The following is a 20,000-nucleotide window of genomic DNA, read 5'->3' on the forward strand; positions in this document are numbered from 1 at the left end:
TCCATTTATTTTTTTAACTTATAACACCTGTGCCTTCCTTTAGCAACAACGCATCCATGACAGTTAGTGGCCTTGCCAAATAGACGGACACAAATCATGACGCTAATATGCGAGGCCTACTGGTTATGGTTTTGTGCTATAAATTAATAATATTTTATAGCGAAGTTTTAAGTTTACTATTTTAATTGCATGGTTATTTTTTGTCAACATACACTTACAACCTACTGTCGTTAAACGTGAGGCTTAAGCAAAATAGGCTACAAGGTTGTCTATGGGTCACAAACACGACTGACCCCATAGCTGCCAACTCCGTTGGCCGTGAGACACACGCATGTGATTAGTTTCACACACTCACACGCCACACCCACGATTTCTCACGCTGAAGTGTCAACCCGGTCGGTCAGATGCCTGAAAAATGAGTTTAGCCTATAGATCTACCTGTTGAGCCACGGTTTTGCTTTCAGAGACGATTGAGAGGGTTCAAGAGCACCCCCTGTCTGTGGAATTTTATAAATTTTTCTCTCATTTTGCGATGCTACTTCAAAAGCCATCCCAGGCGCATTCCCCCGGCTTCAGGTAGGCCTATGCTTTGAGTATTTTTCACGATGAAGTGTCAACGTGGTAGGTCAAATACCTGGCAGATGAGGTTCAACTAAACTAAACCTATACATGATATCACACATCATGTGAACGAGCGGAATCTAAGCTTTCCAATGATATTAGCGCCAAGTTGCTGTGATAAATGGTTCGCGAGAAAATTATCATTGAACCGACGTGCAATTTAGGCTAATCATATTTGCATTTTGCACACAGTACACACCCATTACTCTTCGGTTGTAATATCTCACTAACCCTTCACACAACATGTGGCAAACCTAATATCACAATAAACAGCAAACCATTACGAATATGAGGATATAAAGCATGCCTCTGTTTTTGAAATTGCAACACATTTCTACATAGCCTCATTAAGGGCAGAAATTATAATGTATTCTAATGTAAACTATTTGTCAGTAGGCCTACATACATTTTTTGTAAATTGCTCAGTAGATTATCCCACTATCATGGTTCTTATATTGTCAGGTTCCAGCCAATCCCACTTACACAGATAAATGAATATATTTATATTGCCATGCTTTCTAGTGACATTAATGCAAAATATAAAGAAAATCAAATAAGGAGACACAAATATTGATATAAAGCCTGACATAAAGCATATGCAAACATTCACATCATGCAGATATGGGTACATCCTGAAAAAGGAATAGCCTGTAGGCTATGGCCATTACAATGACCAATATATTATCTTAAAATGAACTAGCTGAAAAACACAGGTGACCACTTCTGCATAATTTCATGGAGTGCTGAACATTTCTGAACTGTGAAATGGACCATATGTTTTTGTGGTTGTGAACTTATTGCAATATCACCATAACTATTCCACCTGTGTATGCATGGTTATAATTCTGAAGTGCAAAAATAGCTTAGGCTACAGCACAAATATTTCCATAAAATAAGCAAGTCTGACCTCTGAATTTATTTTTAAAAGTGCACCAGATTGATGCATTTAAAAGTTAAAATATACAAACATTTCTTAAATTCTTACAAAACACCCACCAGCTTTTTTTAAAATTGTTAGTTTGGACCCCCCACTATTGCCATGCGAAATACCAGTGCTGTTTGTGCGTAAAATAAATAATAACCTATAGGTTTATGTAAAACTCCCCATTAACAGCATCACGTCACTAACCACAGCTAGACTGCACAATGGTAGGCCTTCAAAAGCATGACATTTTGGCTTTAGTTTGATATTTAATTTACTTTATCCGCTTTCATGCTTCATTGAACGATCCTTGGTGCTGTAATGGAAACCTTATTATTGTAAGCCAAGTAGCCTATATATTGAGTTATTTTAAAATTATGCATGATTTACTTTTTTATTAATTTCGTAGGCTGGCTTTATTTTGTTATATAGAAGTATCTAAATAACCTGGTAAAATGTACCAGAATTCAGGAAATTGCATCTAGTCCAAAAAAAAATTTCTGGGGGAGGACCCCCATACCCCACACTGAAATGTCCCACCCACTTTCAGAATGCCTCCATCGCCCATGGTCCTAGCATTAGGCTAGATCCCTTTGATACCAATGTTAATTTAACATTGTTAACTCTGGGACCCTGGTCCCTACACCTGAGAACCAATGTACTTTTTTTTACTGTACGGTATAATGCTGAACGAGCCAAACAAAAATTTCCGCAGCAAAATTTTGGTTGGCCCCACCAAATCTCACTCCAAGGTTTTTTGAAAAGTTGGCAGCCCTGTGACCCCCTTACTCAACAGTTCGCGATGATGAGAATATTATTATTATTTTATGTTAACGCTCAGTCAAAACCTTCCGTCGCAAATTGTGAAAAACATGTCATTACAGCCTACATGTCATTACAGACGGGATAATAAATTGCATAGGCTACGGTTTATATTGCGTCGCTTTACACATAATGTTAGTTGCATTGATTAAAAACTGTTCAAGTCATAGGTGACACCCAAAATGAATGACCTCCCCTGACAAGAGTTCGCGATAGTAAGAAATTGTCTACATTGATGCACGGAAAGAACACAGCCTACGATTCTTCTCCGAATTCGCACATAAAGCTCACAATGTATCATATCCAAAAAAGTGAAACGGATTGGCCAACCGATCGATCATCAGCTGTCTCGATTGTGTCACTATTATCCAATTTTTAGACCGTTAGTCCTCCAGACGTGTTCTTTTTTTTAAGCAAACGCCCCAGGCCAATGAGACAAGCGTGTAGCTACAACATAAACAAAGCGAAACTCATGGCTGACGTATCTTCTTGAGCGGTCACTGACTGAGACACAGAAAGTTCTCAATAACACTATTAGGTCTTTAAACATTTACCATCACACACATTAATTCATCGGACCTAATATTTGTAGTTTTCTCATCGGATCTGCATCGATCTCAAATATGGCATTTCTAAAATCAAATTGACGGAAATCTTTGACGGAGAACTTTAATCCTTGGAGACATACAGAAGGGTACACACAAATAAACATGCATACACATAAACACATTCACAGCTGTCTCTGATTTCTCATTTTGTCATGTGTAACCTGTACCTCATCATTCTGTGCAGATGACTGGGAGCACCTTACTTACAGTAACTAAGACAGGGAGAGAGTCTTACGCTGTGTTCACCCAGGGGCCAGGTGACAACGGGGAGAGACACAGGCAGGCAGGTGACACACTGATTCAGTCCCAAATGGAACACTGATGGAGGGGGAGGAGGGGATCGGGGAGCGATATCGATCGGCACAGAGGGAGCCATTAAAATGTGATTTTGAGCGTAACAGCATAAATATAACAGGCAGCTATTTGATTGAACCAATACAAGTACCGCTTTGAAGGGCAATGCCATCAATATTGAGAGAATTCATGTAATATGAGTCTTTATCTTATAGCTTATCCTTCTATCTTATACCCAGATTTACAACATTAGATTCCTGTTTCATATACAGCACTATTTGCAGACACACCTATACATTTGAACCCACACACACACACACACACACACACACACACACACACACACACACACACACACAGACCTCCATCTCCATCCAAGAAGTTTGATTGCTTGATTGTTCCGTTCAATAAGGTCGTTGTGACCGTTTTTAAGCAAAACTGTCTCCACATCCCGATAGCCTTTTTTCCCCCCTAAAATAGGCACCCTGCTCTCTGTACCCAATCAGAGAAAATGCAAGAAGGCAGCCAGCCAAGACAGCCAGCTCCTGCCTGCCAATTACTCTGCATGGACACAGCACACAGAGAGGAGACGGGGGGCAGACGCCTCCCCTACAGAGGCCGAGTCTGGCGGACGCGATAAACTGCTAACACGGCTAGCAGAAGTCTTCAGCACAGTGACAACCACATGTCAACCCCCAGCGACACTGCACACAGCTAGTAATTAGCATGACAGCGGAGCGACATTTGACAGGTCCTGCTAAACTGCATCGCCGGCTCCATGGGCTTGGGCTGTACGGTTGAATGGAGTCTATGAGACTACAGTGAGTAGTCAGTGAGTAGCCAGCGCTCAATGCATAAAAAAGCGTGTGTGTGTGTCGTTTCAAAAGTGCTGCGCTGGGACAGTGTCAAGCTGCGGACGTCCTCGTGCCCGAGTGGCTGGCTGTGGTGGGTTGGAGGAGCTACTCAGTGTGCAACGCGGCACCCTCTCTCACACACACACACACACACACACACACACACACACACACACACACACACACACACACACACACACACACACACACACACACGCACTGACTTGACTGGATGAGATCGGACTAGACTGCAAATTCAATTGTGGGCATAAGCATCACGGAAGGGAGAGAATGAAGAGTGAGTGGAGAGAGAGGGGGAAGGAGGGAGGAAAAGAAGGAGGGAAGAGAGGGAGGGAGAGGTGGAGTGAGGAAGTGAGAGAGAGAGAGAGAGAGAGAGGGGATGATAGAGAGAATGTAAAATGAATGCAAAATGATGAAATGCTGGTGATCTGTGCTTTGAGATGAGCTCCTCTGCTACGGGAGTGTCAAGAGCATGGTGTCAAATCATCCTGCCTCGGAGCCTCTCAGTCACAGCGACACACACCTGAATATGCATGCACGCTCACACACACACACACACACACAGACACATGCACGCTCACACACACACACACTCACACAGACACATGCACATGCACACACACACTCACACAGACACATGCACGCTCACACACACACACTCACACAGACACATGCACACACACACACACACACACACACTCACACAGACACATGCACACACACACACTCACACAGACACATGCACGCTCACACACACACACACAAGACACATGCACACACACACCACACAGACACATGCACACACACACACACACCACACAGACACACACACACACTCACACACACACACACTCACACAGACACATGCACACACACACCACACAGACACATGCACGCTCACACAGACACACTCACACAGACACATGCACACTCACACAGACACATGCACGCTCACACACACACACTCACACACAGACACACACACACACACACACACATGCACATGCACACACACACACACACACACACACACACACACACACACACAGACACGCCACACACACACACACACACACACACACACACACACACACAGACACATACACGCACACACACACACACACACACAGACAGACACATGCACGCTCACACACACACTCACACAGACACATGCACGCTCACACACACACACACATGCACGCACAGACACATACACACCACACAGACACATGCATTACAGACACATACACTCAAACACACACACACACACTCCACACAGACACATGCACACTCACACAGACACATGCACATGCACACACACACCACACAGACACATGCTGCGGCTCACACACACACACACATATACATCTCTCCATCTCTCTCTCTCTCTCTCTCTCTCTCAAACACACACACACATATACATCTCTCCGTCTCTCTCAAACACACACACACATATACATCTCTCCATCTCTCTCTCTCTCTCTCTCTCAAACACACACACACATATACATCTCTCCATCTCTCTCTCTCTCTCTCAAACACACACACACATATACATCTCTCCATCTCTCTCTCTCTCTCTCTCTCTCTCTCTCTCTCTCTCTCTCTCTCAAACACACACACACATATACATCTCTCCGTCTCTCTCAAACACACACACACACACCTCACACAGACACATGTACGCCACACACACACACACATACACACACACACATATACATCTCTCCATCTCTCTCTCTCTCTCAAACACACACACACATATACATCTCTCCGTCTCTCTCAAACACACACACACATATACATCTCTCCGTCTCTCTCAAACACACACACACATATACATCTCTCCATCTCTCTCTCTCTCTCTCTCAAACACACACACACATATACATCTCTCCGTCTCTCTCAAACACACACACACACACTCACACAGACACATGCACACTCACACACACACTCACAGACACATGCACATGCACACACACACTCACACAGACACATGCACGCTCACACACACACTCACACAAGACACATGCACACTCACACAGACACATGTACGCCACACACACACTCACAGACACATGCACACTCACACAGACACATGCACGCTCACAGACACACTCACAGACACATGCACATGCACACACACACACACATATACATCTCTCCGTCTCTCTCTCAAACACACACACACACATATACATCTCTCCATCTCTCTCTCTCTCAAACACACACACATACACACACACACATATACATCTCTCCCTCTCTCTCAAACACACACACACACACACACACACACACACACACACACACACACACACACACACAACTTTGTCCCACTTTACAAACTGACGAACACTGCGAGCTGGGACTTGGACAGATTTGCTGAACCCAGTTGACATCATACAACCTCATCAATCATTCAGGCTACACATTGGAAACATTCATTTCTGTGGGAAATGACTAGAAGAGGAAAACAAATCCAAAGTGCAAACAGAATCATATGAGCCCGTCTCTCCATCATCAGCGCTCCAGTGCCTACCTCTCACTAAGAGATACATGCTCACAACAACACACGGAGACAGTAAACTCACACACATAAACACTGTGTATTCACACCACTGTTTCATACACACTACAAGTACTCTCCCAAATTACACAACTCCGGATCAATAATGATACAAGGATCAAGAAACAGGCACAAACAATCCCTTCAATTATCTGCACGGATAATACTCCTACTGAAAATGGTCCAGGTACATCGCCTACCAAATCACCCTGGCTGTTTGGCGACACATGGCACTAATATCTGATCCTGGCACTGTATGGTGGGCTGGGCTCCAAGTGAGTACAGATGGGACCACACTCAGCTTAGCTGATTTGAGTCAGCCACTTACACAGAAAATTGCACATAATAGCTAAATGGCCTCCTTAAAAGACTCTTACAAGTTTGACCCTTACAGCCTTCTGTTCTGCAAATATCAGCATCAAAAAGCATCAGTTAACACAATGACTAAATGCTAGTACTACACACTGTGCTTTGATAGTCTAATTCTGTTAGCACGTTTATGGTGGTGGCCAACATCACCTGAGAATTCAAGAAATGAACTGGTTTGCCCTTCTCTCTTTCTCTTTCCCTCTCTCTTTCCCACTATCTCTCTCTTTCCCTCTCTCTCTCTCTTTGCCTCTCTCTCTCTTTCCCACTATCTCTCTTTGCCTCTCTCTGCCTGTCTCTCTTCCCTCTCTCTCTTTCCCACTCTCTCTCTTTGCCTCTCTCTGCCTCTCTTTCCCTCTCTCTCTCCCTTTCCCACTCTCTCTCTTTGCCCTCTCTCTCTCTCTCTTTCCCTCTCTCTCTCTCTCTCTCTCCCTCTCTCTCTCAGGGCCCTGTGCAACAGTGGAATCTGTGTGTGAAGGACAGGCGGGGAAGATGTGATGTTATCTCCATGCGGAATCTGGGAAGGAGACGGCACACCTCAGACTTTCCACCCACTCTGGAATTCCTGCTGGCACTCCGACGAGGAAACTCCAAAACCCTGTGACTTCTGGCTCCCCTCACTTCCACTCTGTCCTGCTCAGTCTCCTTCTAGTTGACACTGACAAAGGACATTCACACAACTGCTAAATCCATAGGCGATAGGCCTATACAGTACCATACGCTGGAGGTGCGTATGTGAGAGATCTTTTCCCTCTTCTCTCTGTGCTCGGCTCACTCGTCGTGGTAGACGCGGACTCTGACACTGATTAATCATGACTGAGCCTAATAATACAGAATCCTTTGTCAAAGCCATCAACAGCATCACTGCAGTTCATATCGGCCAATACTTCATAATGTCAAGAGCGATCAATCTCCTCTCTCACGACTTGTAAACACTACCACAGAAAACAGACACAATCGCACACAAAACACACACTCTCACACCCTCTCACATACACAATCAGACATATACATACGAGAATACCAAAACTGCAACCTACAGTAATACATCATCATGACAAAATGCATCTATCCCTCTAAACCCCCCCCCTCTCTCTCTAGCGTTCATCTCCATCTCCACCTCTCTCTCTCTCTCTCTCTCTCTGTCTCATGTCTCAGAGAGGCTGTCTTAACACCACATGCTCCTGCAGCGCCACACCGGGCCTAGCTGGTGCCCACATCAGCACCCATCTCCTCTTGTCTTGTTCCTCTGTGATCAAGTGCAGGTGGCATGTAGTGTGTGTGGCGCGCGCAAGGCAAGGTGTGTGTGAGAGAGAGAGACTGAGAGGCCCCGTTCAGGGCCCACATGCACCATGCCAGAGAATCTTCAAATTAAACAGCTCTGCCATCTGCTCCCAGTCAACTGCGCTGGATCAGACTGGGGCCCTGATTTGACGCCACCGCCGGCGCCATCAATCCATTTCCTCCTCCATAACTGCTAGCCCTGGAACTAGCGTAATTAAATTGCAGCGCTGCCATGAATTGATCAGAAGTGACTGGGATGCATATTCTAATGCATAATGAATGGTGTGGATGAAATGTGCTGACATGATGAATACTCATTAGCATCTCATTAGCAGCAGGACACCAAAGGATGAGAGAGTTAATCATACACACACCCACAGAGCCATACGCATACATCCTCAAACTCCTTACACACACTCAGTCATTCATACACACACAGCCATACTCATATAGCCTCAAACTCCTTACACACACACACACAGTCATTCACACACACACACACACACAGACACACACACATGCAAACACACATACATACACATGAAAGACACGCATGCATTCAGGAAAAAAAAAACACAATGATACTTGAGCCTGAATAAGCACACACACACACACACACACACACACACACACACACACACACACACAAACCCTCCCATTCACCACCCTCCCTCAAGGTCACAGCTTCCTTGCACTTCTTCCTCACGGCACACCTCTTGAAAGCTCTCAGAGGGAAATGTGACTTTCTTTTTCCATTTCACGGCTAAGCTTTCTCATTTAAGAGCAGCGTGACCCAGCAGGGCAGCAGCGGGGTGCACACACACGCACACACACACACACACACACGCACACACACACACACACACACACACACACACACACACACACACACACACACACACGCACACACACACTAGCCAAGGAGGATGGGTAAATACAACGGCAGATTTCCCTGGCGGCTGCTCTGTCTCATCGACTCCGCGGGATAACAGCAACCCATCCACTAACCTCCCGGACCACAGGGAGCGCCGGCATGGGCAGCTCCCGCTCCGCCGCCCCCTCGCTGGGCACCTCCACGCCGGAGGAATGGGATATCGAGGGAGCCAGCCGAGCCTACCCGTTACACTCAGAGCTGATATCACACCGACCCGATCCTGATATTATGTACCGGAAATGTGGAGCTTACTATTTACCATTGCTCGCTACTTCCTCCCCCTCCCTCCCGTGCTGCTCCCGTGCAAATGAAACTCTCCTAAACGCGCATCTCATCTGTGATGTGCTGGAACAGTTTGTTATGTTTTTATGGGCTATAGGTTTGCCCAGGCTGTTTTTGTGGCCGTTTTTGGAGCGTTGGCTGTCCACAGAGATCGCGGGTTTTTTTTTACAGTCAGCTAGCGTTTGGTTAGGTGATGTTTGCAGTAAGTGACATAAAATGTTTTAGCCTAAAAAACGTGTGGGATCGCTTAGAGCACCTTTAATTCATTTCTACAGAACTCAGCTCACTGGTGGTGCTCTTTAGACAGGGGCTGCCAGATAAGAGGCCAGGGGGTGGGCAGCCAAAGCAGGCCGGTGCTGAGGCGGCAGGTCTCACCTGGTCAGCAGGTGCGGGGAGAAGGAGGCCGGGTTGTCCTGTTCTGAGAAGAGGGGCATGGAGCCGCCCATCAGCCACAGCCGCACTGACATGATGAACGCCACCTACAGGTCAGAGGAGGAAAGTCAGGATACTGCATGCACACCCACAAATGATCAAAAAGACTAGTGGCCACTGCAACGTGTTCAGCTTACAGTGATGCACACAATAACCTCAACATACAACCAGACATAGTAAGTCAACATTTTGATGAAATGAGCAAAGCCAGTCAACTGACACAGGAGGGTAAAACACCCTTACGTGCATACGTAATACATACAGGTACTTCTTGTATAGTCTTATTCCACATACAGTAGCAGTAGTACATCTGTGGGCTGTGATATGTCATATGCTCAGACTTTAATAAACAGAGGCATTCTTCATTTTCCTCTCCCTAGCATGTTCTAATCTGACAAATAAGACGATGCTTTACAAATAAGACATTTTACTCAAATGAATCAATAAGAAAATAATTCTCTATTTGTCTCGCTTTGAGCACAGAATGACATTGATAAATGTCCCCGATAAATACTAAACACACAGCATCTGCATAATGTCTCTCATGGAAATGGCACTTTAGTTAAAGGAAAATCCAACTACGGAAAACATGTTATTGTTTGCTTACAAAGCTGAGCAAGCCACCAAAAACACGTTTCCTCTTTAATCCAATAAGGCCCTGGGCCAATCACAGCTGCTTCCCAGTACGTCTCCCTGTTCTGGACCGAGCTGATAGAAGGCTCACAAAGTCACAGCCCAAACTGCCAACCACTGCAGGCCAACCAAACACGCAGCCAGCTCATACGAGCATGAAGCAGACCAGCCACACCGCGCTGCAAAAACTCATCAGCTAATCTCTGATTTAATTAACACTGACCGCACAGGCCAGGCACTGGGAGGGACACTGTGTGTCTCTGTGTGTATGTGTATGTGTGTGTGTGTGAGCGCGTGTGCATGCGTGCGTGTGGTTGCTTGGAGACACACGCTGGGCAGCTCTTAGCCTCGCCCTGACTGACCCACGGTCTTCCCCGCGGGGGATTATGGGTGAAATTGGCCTCTGATTGAATGTGATGGCGTGGGCCCCTCCTCCTCCTCAGCGCAGGTACTCACATGAAGAGAGATGAGGCACGCCCGCTTGATGAAAGGACTGCAGAGTCTCAGAGTCTCCTTCAGCCGCCAGCACGAGAGGTGCCTGAAACAGAGAGAGACAGAGAGACACAGAGAGACACAGAAAGAGAGAGACAGAGAGAGGGAAAAAGAAAGAGAAGATGGTCAATTTAGACAGCAGCCTATTAAAGGCAAACCAACCAATCAGGATGTAAAGAAGCAGCAGTGGAGCCAGTAAACCTGTATGCATTGAATCTTTGGAGTGATTTTGTGGGGTGGGCGGCACTCGATTCACAGGGAAAAGACATGCTAACACACACACAAAGACACACAGATGAAGAGGGTAAGAGGGTTAAGGCTGCCAGTCTTATGACGTCATTTTCTATATTTTTGATATGTTGCTGAGTATAACATAAACAGCAAAGAAAAGTGATTGATAATGACTGACTGACTATTATTGTGTTACATGCTTCAAATGTAAAGCACTTTGAGCTGCATTCTGTGTATGAAAGGTGCTATACAAATAAAGCTTTATTATTATTATTATTATTATAGATGCACGCGCACACACACACACACACGCACACACAAACACAGGCACACACAGGCACACACATGCACACACACATACACACACAGCTTTTGTGAGGAGAGGTAATAGCCAGAGGCTCTTTATAAGGACACAGAGCTGGAGAGGCCTCAGACAGGAAAAGCTCAGTCCCTAGGAATGTGTCTGTTTCTCTCACACACACAGAGAGAGAGAGAGAGAGAGATAGAGAGAGTAAATATATGGAAGAAAGAAAGAAAAAAAGAAAGAAAGAAAGCGGAAGAGTATGATCAATCCCTGTTGGTCCGTGGTAGGAAGCTCACAGTGGGGTTTCTCTAGAGAGTAGAGGGGGAAGATGACAGACAATGAAGAGAAATTGAGAAGGGGATTCAAAAGTGATTGGAATAAGAGGTCCTTGTATAAACACACACACACACAGGTTCACGCATACCCTGTGCAATATATTCTTCGTACACACACGCACACACACACACAGGCTCATAAAAAGACTTGTGCAATATATAATTCTCTCTCTCTCCCCCCTCTCTCTCTCTCACACATACACTATACAAACACACTGAGACAATGAACTAGAGACAATGCGCTGCACTGAGTAGCCCTGTTGCAATCAATGTTCTCCTTGTCACTCACACACACATTCACTCCACTCTTCCCTCCCTAACCATTTCTCCTCCACTCATGATTCCACTCTTGGCCAGTTTAATGCCAATCCCAACATGTAGACCTCATCCCACCCTGTCAGACTGTCTTAGTCGGTGGTTTATTGTTCCACCTACCTGCCCAGGGACTAAGGGTGGACTACTGGCACAATGCATCATTTAATGTTTTTTTTTTTTTTTTTGTGCACTGTCCCTGTTTAAATAAATAAATAAATTACAAATTACCGACCAGCGCTTGGTGCACAGCAAGATCAGATCACACTCTATCACACTGAAGCCAGTATGTCAGGATGCTTGGTATTAAGCACTATAGGCTTAGCACCAGGTCTAGCATATATGCTAGCAGTGGGGGATGAGGGTATATGTTAGCAGTGGGGCTGAGGGTAGATGTTAGCAGTGGGGCTGAGGTTAGCAGTGAGGGCTGAGGGTATATGTTAGCAGTGGGGCTGAGGGTAGATGTTAGCAGTGGGGGCTGAGGGTACAGTAGATGTTAGCAGTGGGGCTGAGGGTAGATGTTAGCTGTGGGGCTGAGGGTAGATGTTAGCTGTGGGGCTGAGGGCAGATGTTAGCAGTGGGGGCTGAGGGAATATGTTAGCAGTGGGGACTGAGGGTATATGTTAGCAGTGGGGGCTGAGGGTATATGTTAGCAGTAGGGGCTGAGGGTAGATGTTAGCACTGGGGGCTGAGGGCTGGGGTGTGAGCTGTACAGGCAGCTGGACAGGAAGTCTGCGCAGGCCGGAGTGTGTTTCCCCCGGGAAGCATCTGACAGCTGTGCTGCATCCCAGCAGCACTGAGGCAGCAGGACGACGCTGGGATGGGCTGGGCTGGGCTGGGCTGTGCGGCTGCAATACTAAAGGCCTTTGATTCCCAACAGTGATGACAGCCTCACTGTTTTTCAGCCTCACTGTTTTTCATCCACACAGACAATCTCACCTCTCCCACCAATCCTCAAAGGCATCAACCCCTCAGAAAAAACACAGAAAGAAAAAGAAAGGAGAGAGAGGGGACACAGAAAGCGACAGTTGAAAGAGTGCAGAGAATGTGAGATTACTGCTGGTATTTTCTATTTATACTGCTGCACCATTTACTTTCATGCATAATGAGCAGATCTGAGCTAAGGGCTAAATGAATATCTTATCTTTTTCTGCTTATTAGTCCTAATTAAGTCACTGTCAGACCCTGACCACTGAAGTGTGGTCGACCCCGGTGACCCGTCAGGTCAGGCCACATGCTTAATGGGCTTGTTCTGATGCACACCGCAGGCGTCTGTTCACCCACAGAAACAGAAGTCAATGAGTCATTCATTCCATGATCAACCAATTATTCCATGATCACAAAGTCAACTAAAACACTGAATTAAAGATCTGCTCTCAACAACAATAAGTGTCACCAGGTACCTAAGTTATGAACTCTTGTATGGAGTACCTTTAGCAAAACACTTCAGAGAGATGCAGAGTTCTAAACGTTGCTCCTCAAACCTGCCGGGTTGCTGTTACTGTCAATTAGAGAATATGGCACAGCAGCCAGATACCCACACATGAGCCCAATCTGCTGAGTGCGTGCCTGTGTGCGTGCCTCCTCCAGTAACCAGATCCATGATGTCAGGTCTCAAACTCGAGACCTGCAGTAATGGCCAAACACCCTTTCCTGCCTCTCCAGTGCCCTGGAGGAATGGATTGATATGGACAGAGCCAGCAGTGGTGAGAGCGTGACGCTATGGCAGGAATCGTAGGAATGCATCAGCATGATCATCAGGAGACATGCACAGGAATAGAAGAGAATCACCACATTGTAGAGTCAGGGACGACTCAACAAGAGTCTTCTGTATGGCCTTCTGAACCTCAACTGTACTTTTTTTAGAGTCTTATTGAAGCATTTCCGTTCTTCACAACCACTGTTTTTGTTCCTCTCTGCAGGATATAAGAATGTCTGCTCGCATTCGCCTTAACTCCCCCGCAGAGTTCCTGAGCGGGTGCGATTTTGAAGAGGTTTCTGACAAAGTTAAACCACCGGGCTTCGCTAGGACTGAGTTCAGAGGGAGGCAGTGGAGGAGGCAAATACCACTAAACTCCCAGAGAAACATTCATCCAGGAGCAGCAAGCCGTTTGGAATGGGGGGAAGAGCAGGGTAGATAGGCTGCTGTGACTCATTCAGGAGGGCTTGGGAGGGGTAGCACCATTTAGCTGGAGGAAGAAAGGGGGGGGGGGATCTCTGACAAATTACCAAGTTGAAATAAAAAAAAGAGGAATGTCTTAATGATCATTACAAATGAGTTCATTAATCACTCCTCGCGTTTAGCGTAGCGAGCGATCTGGACAGAACTCTTGCTTCCAAGAGCAAAGCAAGGGCAATGCAGTATAGTGCAGGAGACTGGATGTGTCTGCCTTGCTGCCAGCCTGCATCCTCATCCTGGGCAACGTCCCATACCCAGGCACTGGTGCTCAGAGTACAGCTATATACAAACGTGAGGGGGGCGTCGTGAACATCCAGACTCAACACGGGAAGGAGTGCTCCACCCAGGATTGTGATACATCAAGTGTGCAGGTAGGTGTGTGTAAACTGCTGCTGTTAACAGTCAGAAAGACCACAGGGGAACCTGCCCTGCATCGGATCCACAGGGGAACCTGCCCTGCATCGGATCCACAGCGGAACCTGCCCTGCATCGGATCCACAGCGGAACCTGCCCTGCATCGGATCCACAGGAGAACCTGCCCTGCATCGGATCCACAGCAGGGGGTGCAGCGGAACAGAGAGCAGAGAAGAGAAGAGGAGAGAGGAGAGCAGAGGAGAGTGCAGTCAGCTGGACAGGCCTAGAGGGGTTACAGGAGGACAGGTGCAGCACAGCGAGCTGGCCAGTGAGCAGAGAGGAGGACCATGGCATCACGTCAGCTGATTTGGACTGGGCAACAGAGGAGCAGGTGGACTGGACAGACCAGAAACAAACGCACACGGAAGCACCGCCGCTTGTTATTTTAAATCTCAGTTAAACATGGAATGTGCATGCTACCTGCTTTCTTCATTTAATCACACACTTGCCACAGCTCATTAATTGGCCGCTAAGTGTAGAGGAAGTATCGAGCCATTTGTCTGAATCTGACACTTTACAGTGGCAGGCAGGCACACTCCAGAACAGGCTATTAGATGGAGTCGCTGGGAGAGCAGGGAGAGTGCAGAGAAGGACTGCGTCTCAGAGAGAGAGGGATAGAGAGAGAGAGAGAGAGAGAGAGAGGGAGAGAGAGAGAGAGAGAGGGGGGGGGGAGGGGTGCAAGAGAGAGATGCTCACACACACTCGCTGAATTGCAAGTGGGGTACACAGGGACTTATCACGACCTTGAGAGACTTCATGGATCTGAGACTGTCAGAGGAGAGGGATTTCAAATAAGTCATCACACACACGCACACACACACACACACACACACACACTCTCCACACTCTCTCTCTCTCTCACACACACACACACACACACACAATCTTTCTCTCTATCCCCCCCCCTCTCTCTCACACACACACACACACACACACACACAATCTTTCTCTCTATCCCCCCCCCTCTCTCTCACACACACACTCTCTATCTCTCTCTCTCCCTCCCTCTTTCTCTAACACATACACACACAATCTTTCTCTTTATCTCTCCCTCTCTATCTAACTAACACACACACACAGAGTCCAGTATTGTAGCACATGTAGAAACGAGAGCTTTCACATTGCAGGCCAGTGTCCTGTTCAACCGCACATAATGGATATTAATGAGACTTCACAACAGATTACCACAGATAAACACCATGGCACGCACACACACAAACACACACACATTCAGATTTATGAGACACACAAAAGCTAAAATGCACACGCATGGCACACACTAGACATATGAAAACATGTAAACAACATGTATTCAAACACACTACACAAGCAAACACACACCCTCATGCACACAAACACTTCAATACTCATATCCAACAGCATCCACATACAAAATGCTAATATGCAAACTTATACGCAAGCACACACACACACACACACACAACTCTACACTCAAGAGTCTACAACCCAACTGCATTTTCTCTGCAGGTCTGTGACTTACAAAACAGCTATATTAATGCATGATGACAACTGTGACGGGGCTTTTAGTGAGGAATAAATGAGAGAGGGAGGAGAGAGGAGAGGAGGATGGAGAGAGGGGGATGGAGAGAGGGAGGGAGGACGGCTCTGGTGATTCACAGCACTCTCCATGATTGATCTCACAGCAGACGAGTGTCATCTTCCCTCTGTGCCCATTTCCAATGGAGTGAATGGTGTGTGGTGTGTGTGTGTGTGTGTGTGGGGGAGAGAGAGAGAGGGAAAGAGAAAGAGAGAGACTGCTGCTAAGTTTTGCTTCCCAGACACTATTATAGTTCTAAGCTCAACCCCATTAAGTGCCTTCATATCTAGAGTGGACTAAGAACAGTCCAGTCAACTCTCCCAAACTTATACATTACATTTCGTCGTCTACACTATCTCTTTTCTATCTTTTCTATCACTCCCTGAGTGTGTGTGTGTGTGTGTGTGTGTGTGTGTGTGTGTGTGTGTTATAACTAGTGTTGCACGGTGTATCGATACTAAAAAGGTATCACGATGCCTTCACGCAAAAACCGATGCGATTTCCGACGTTTTTAGAATCGATACTTCATTAAAATTAACGTTCTGTGTCTGCGTGAACTGCTGCTCTCACTGCTCCTTGCACGCATCTAGGCAAGTGGGCGTGTCAAGCAGGCAGCTCTGAGTGAGTGAGTGCGCAGCCAACGTCAACATACAGTAGTTCTTTGCCGACAGTCCTCGGCCTTGTGGATAAAACAAAAGGTGAAGTGAAATCTGTAACTATTTCGGATACATCACGAATAGTGAAGGCAAGCCATCAGGTATACAGAGGCCCGTTTGTTAAATATGTTTCAAAGTCATTTAAAAGCAGTAGGCTACGCATGGAACTTGGCTAAACACCTCGCAGACATATCCCAACATTTTTGTTTAAAGAACAACAGGTTAACGAATATGCTATAGAAAACACGACTACATGGTTAGTGGCAAGTTCTTCTCTTCTGTTTTAGTCTAGCCCAAGTGAAACGAGTATGGTTCTCTGGGATAAAGCGAACCTTCCTTCATCAATGAATTTTGACGAGACATAACGAGCTGTAATCATAGGGTGCTAACGTGATGAAAGCGCAATGTTCACGCCAGAATAGCATTACCATAACTTGTAAACAATCTATTTCATGTTCAGTCAGTACTACTGGTAATATTTGTCATGGCATGAAGACTGCAATTTGTTCAATAAGTATTGCCCAGATGTAGGATAGGCTACCCGAAATGCGCTAATTAAAGCCCACAGCATCAAAGCGTGTTGAGTCCTAATAATAATAGCGGGTTATTGTTACGTGGTAGCAAATCATGTTATCAAAGAAATAGACGTAGGGCTAATGTAGGAATGCACACAGACATATTGCAACAGGTAATGGTGTAGGCCTATATGACCAAAGACCTGAGTGGTTGGAACGTCGCACTTGTACACTGGGCGCAAAGAAGACTATCCTCACATTTTTCCCTTTGCCACTGTCAAAGAAATCCCATGAACACGGAAGGCCCAGGGAAGCCTACTGTATACTGTACATCAGATGGCCTAAAGATTAGGCCCCTCTGCATAGCATTCAGTGATTTGCATGCAGTAATTTCAACACTGACCTTGATCTAGCCTAGTTTGGCTATTTAAAGCTACTTTATTGGCAAAACACAACACAATGTAAATGAACTATAACAAAAAATAAAGGACTTAATCACACAAAGTAGGCCTACTATTTTACTGACTATAAAAATAATAATTATGTAGGAAGTTTAGAACCCAGAATTGACCTGCACACTACAAAAGTGCACCGAATTCAACACAAATTACTAAATACACTTGGAGGAGGTATGAGTCCTTTCTTTTCCAGATATCTTAGGATTTCGCCATAGTATCGTTTCAGTATCGAGCATCGTGATATTTATGGCAGGTATCGTATCGAAGTCATAATTTTGGTATCGTGACAACACTAGTTATAACATCTCACATTCCCAGGTCTGGCATTTCCTGCTCTCCTTAAATTTCCCTCTTCAATACCCTCCAGCTCCCCTAAGCCCCCCCCCCACTCCTGCTCTTCTCCCTAACCTGTGAGTTCCCGCAGTGGAGCCGACTCAAACACATTCATACTGTATCTCCATCCCACAACAGATCACACGACTCAAACACATTCATATTGTATCTCCATCCCACAACAAATCACACGATTAAAACACATTCATACTGTATCTCCATCCCACAACAGATAACATTCCATTAGACTCTCCCTGTCTCAACCCCTGCCAATCCCACTGGATGCTCTCCTCCTGCCTTCTTCACAGCACACTGACTCCACTCACTACATCAGGTGACTCCGTGAACCTCGTCCTCACCCCCTATTCCATATCATACAGACATGATCATTTGTGGTGGGGGGGTGTGGATGGGCTGGGTAATTACTGTATATTGGGATCACACTGAACAAATCCATGCCACATCAAAAACTGGATTCCAGATAAACCTAATTAGTTTTGCATGGGAAACAGACTAAGTTCCGTCTGCACTGAGTCCTGTGGTCTGCTGTCCATCTACTCTGAAGCGTCCTTTCTCTACGCTCACACACAGTCTCTCTTGCCCTGCTGTGTCCAGGTGTCCATCTACTCTGTAGCGTCCTTTCTCTATGCTCACACACAGTCTCCTGCCCTGCTGTGTCCATCTACTCTGTAGTGTCCTTTCTCCACGCTCACACACAGTCTCCTGCCCTGCTCATCTTTTTGGCCAGCTTCTCTGTAGTTCTTCATCGCTGACAAGCACACAGACTGAGACAATGTGTCCACTCAAGTCTGGGCAAAAGAGCTCCCCAGTCAAACATAAATATATACAGTATATATATATTTATTTTTTTATTTTTTTTAAGCATGGCCTGTTTGCCTTTCTGCTTATCAATGGCCATGTCACACCAGAGGGGCCATACTCACAGATAAACCCAGTAACAAATGAGTAAGTTTGTCTGTATGTGTGCCTGTTTGTCTCTGTGTGTGTGTGTGTGTGTGTGTCTTTTTGTGTCTGCTTGCCTGTTTTTCACACGAGGTCAAATCCTATTTTAGCTAATGGCTAATCAAAACACACACTGGCACACAGCATTGGCCAGATCAATATGCTGGGGATAGCAGCCTGATCCCTCCTCACTCAGCATAATCCACATGAGGATGCGTCCTGCATCTCTGTCCACATTTCACTACAATGACTGGATTTGAGGGATTGAAAGTATGTGTCCGCGCACATGCACATATTTGTGTGTGTGTGTGTGTGTGTGTGTGTGTGTGTGTGTGTGTGTGTGTGTGTGTGTGTGTGGTTTTGTGGCTCTGGTATTTTCACACCACATTAGGATGGACAAAACAACTTCTGCTGTGTTTATCAGATTACTACTCACCCAACACACACACACATGTGCACACATGCACAAGCATACACAGACCACAATCTCTGTCTGACTCCACACACACGCACACACACATCTAAACACAAAATTACAAAGGCGGCCAACGTAAAAGGAAAAGAAAAATCGCTTTAATCTCCTCCATTTGTTCGGTGCCAAGAAA

At 45.9% G+C, this 20,000-nt stretch overlaps 1 protein-coding gene across 3 annotated transcripts in view; it reads right to left on the bottom strand.

Moving 5' to 3' along the window:
• tmtc1 (transmembrane O-mannosyltransferase targeting cadherins 1) overlaps positions 1-20,000 on the bottom strand; it is an 83,642-nt gene that overhangs the window by 31,755 nt on the left and 31,887 nt on the right. For all 3 annotated transcript variants that reach the window (XM_048268149.1, XM_048268148.1, XM_048268147.1), the window contains 2 exons: positions 11,102-11,183; positions 9,956-10,059 (listed from right to left, as the gene is read on the bottom strand). In XM_048268149.1, coding sequence (XP_048124106.1) covers positions 9,956-10,059; positions 11,102-11,183 — 186 coding nt within the window. The remainder of the gene's footprint in view (positions 1-9,955; positions 10,060-11,101; positions 11,184-20,000) is intronic.

This window comes from Alosa alosa, chromosome 17 (assembly GCF_017589495.1).
Source record: "Alosa alosa isolate M-15738 ecotype Scorff River chromosome 17, AALO_Geno_1.1, whole genome shotgun sequence".
Classification (NCBI taxonomy): domain Eukaryota; kingdom Metazoa; phylum Chordata; class Actinopteri; order Clupeiformes; family Clupeidae; genus Alosa; species Alosa alosa.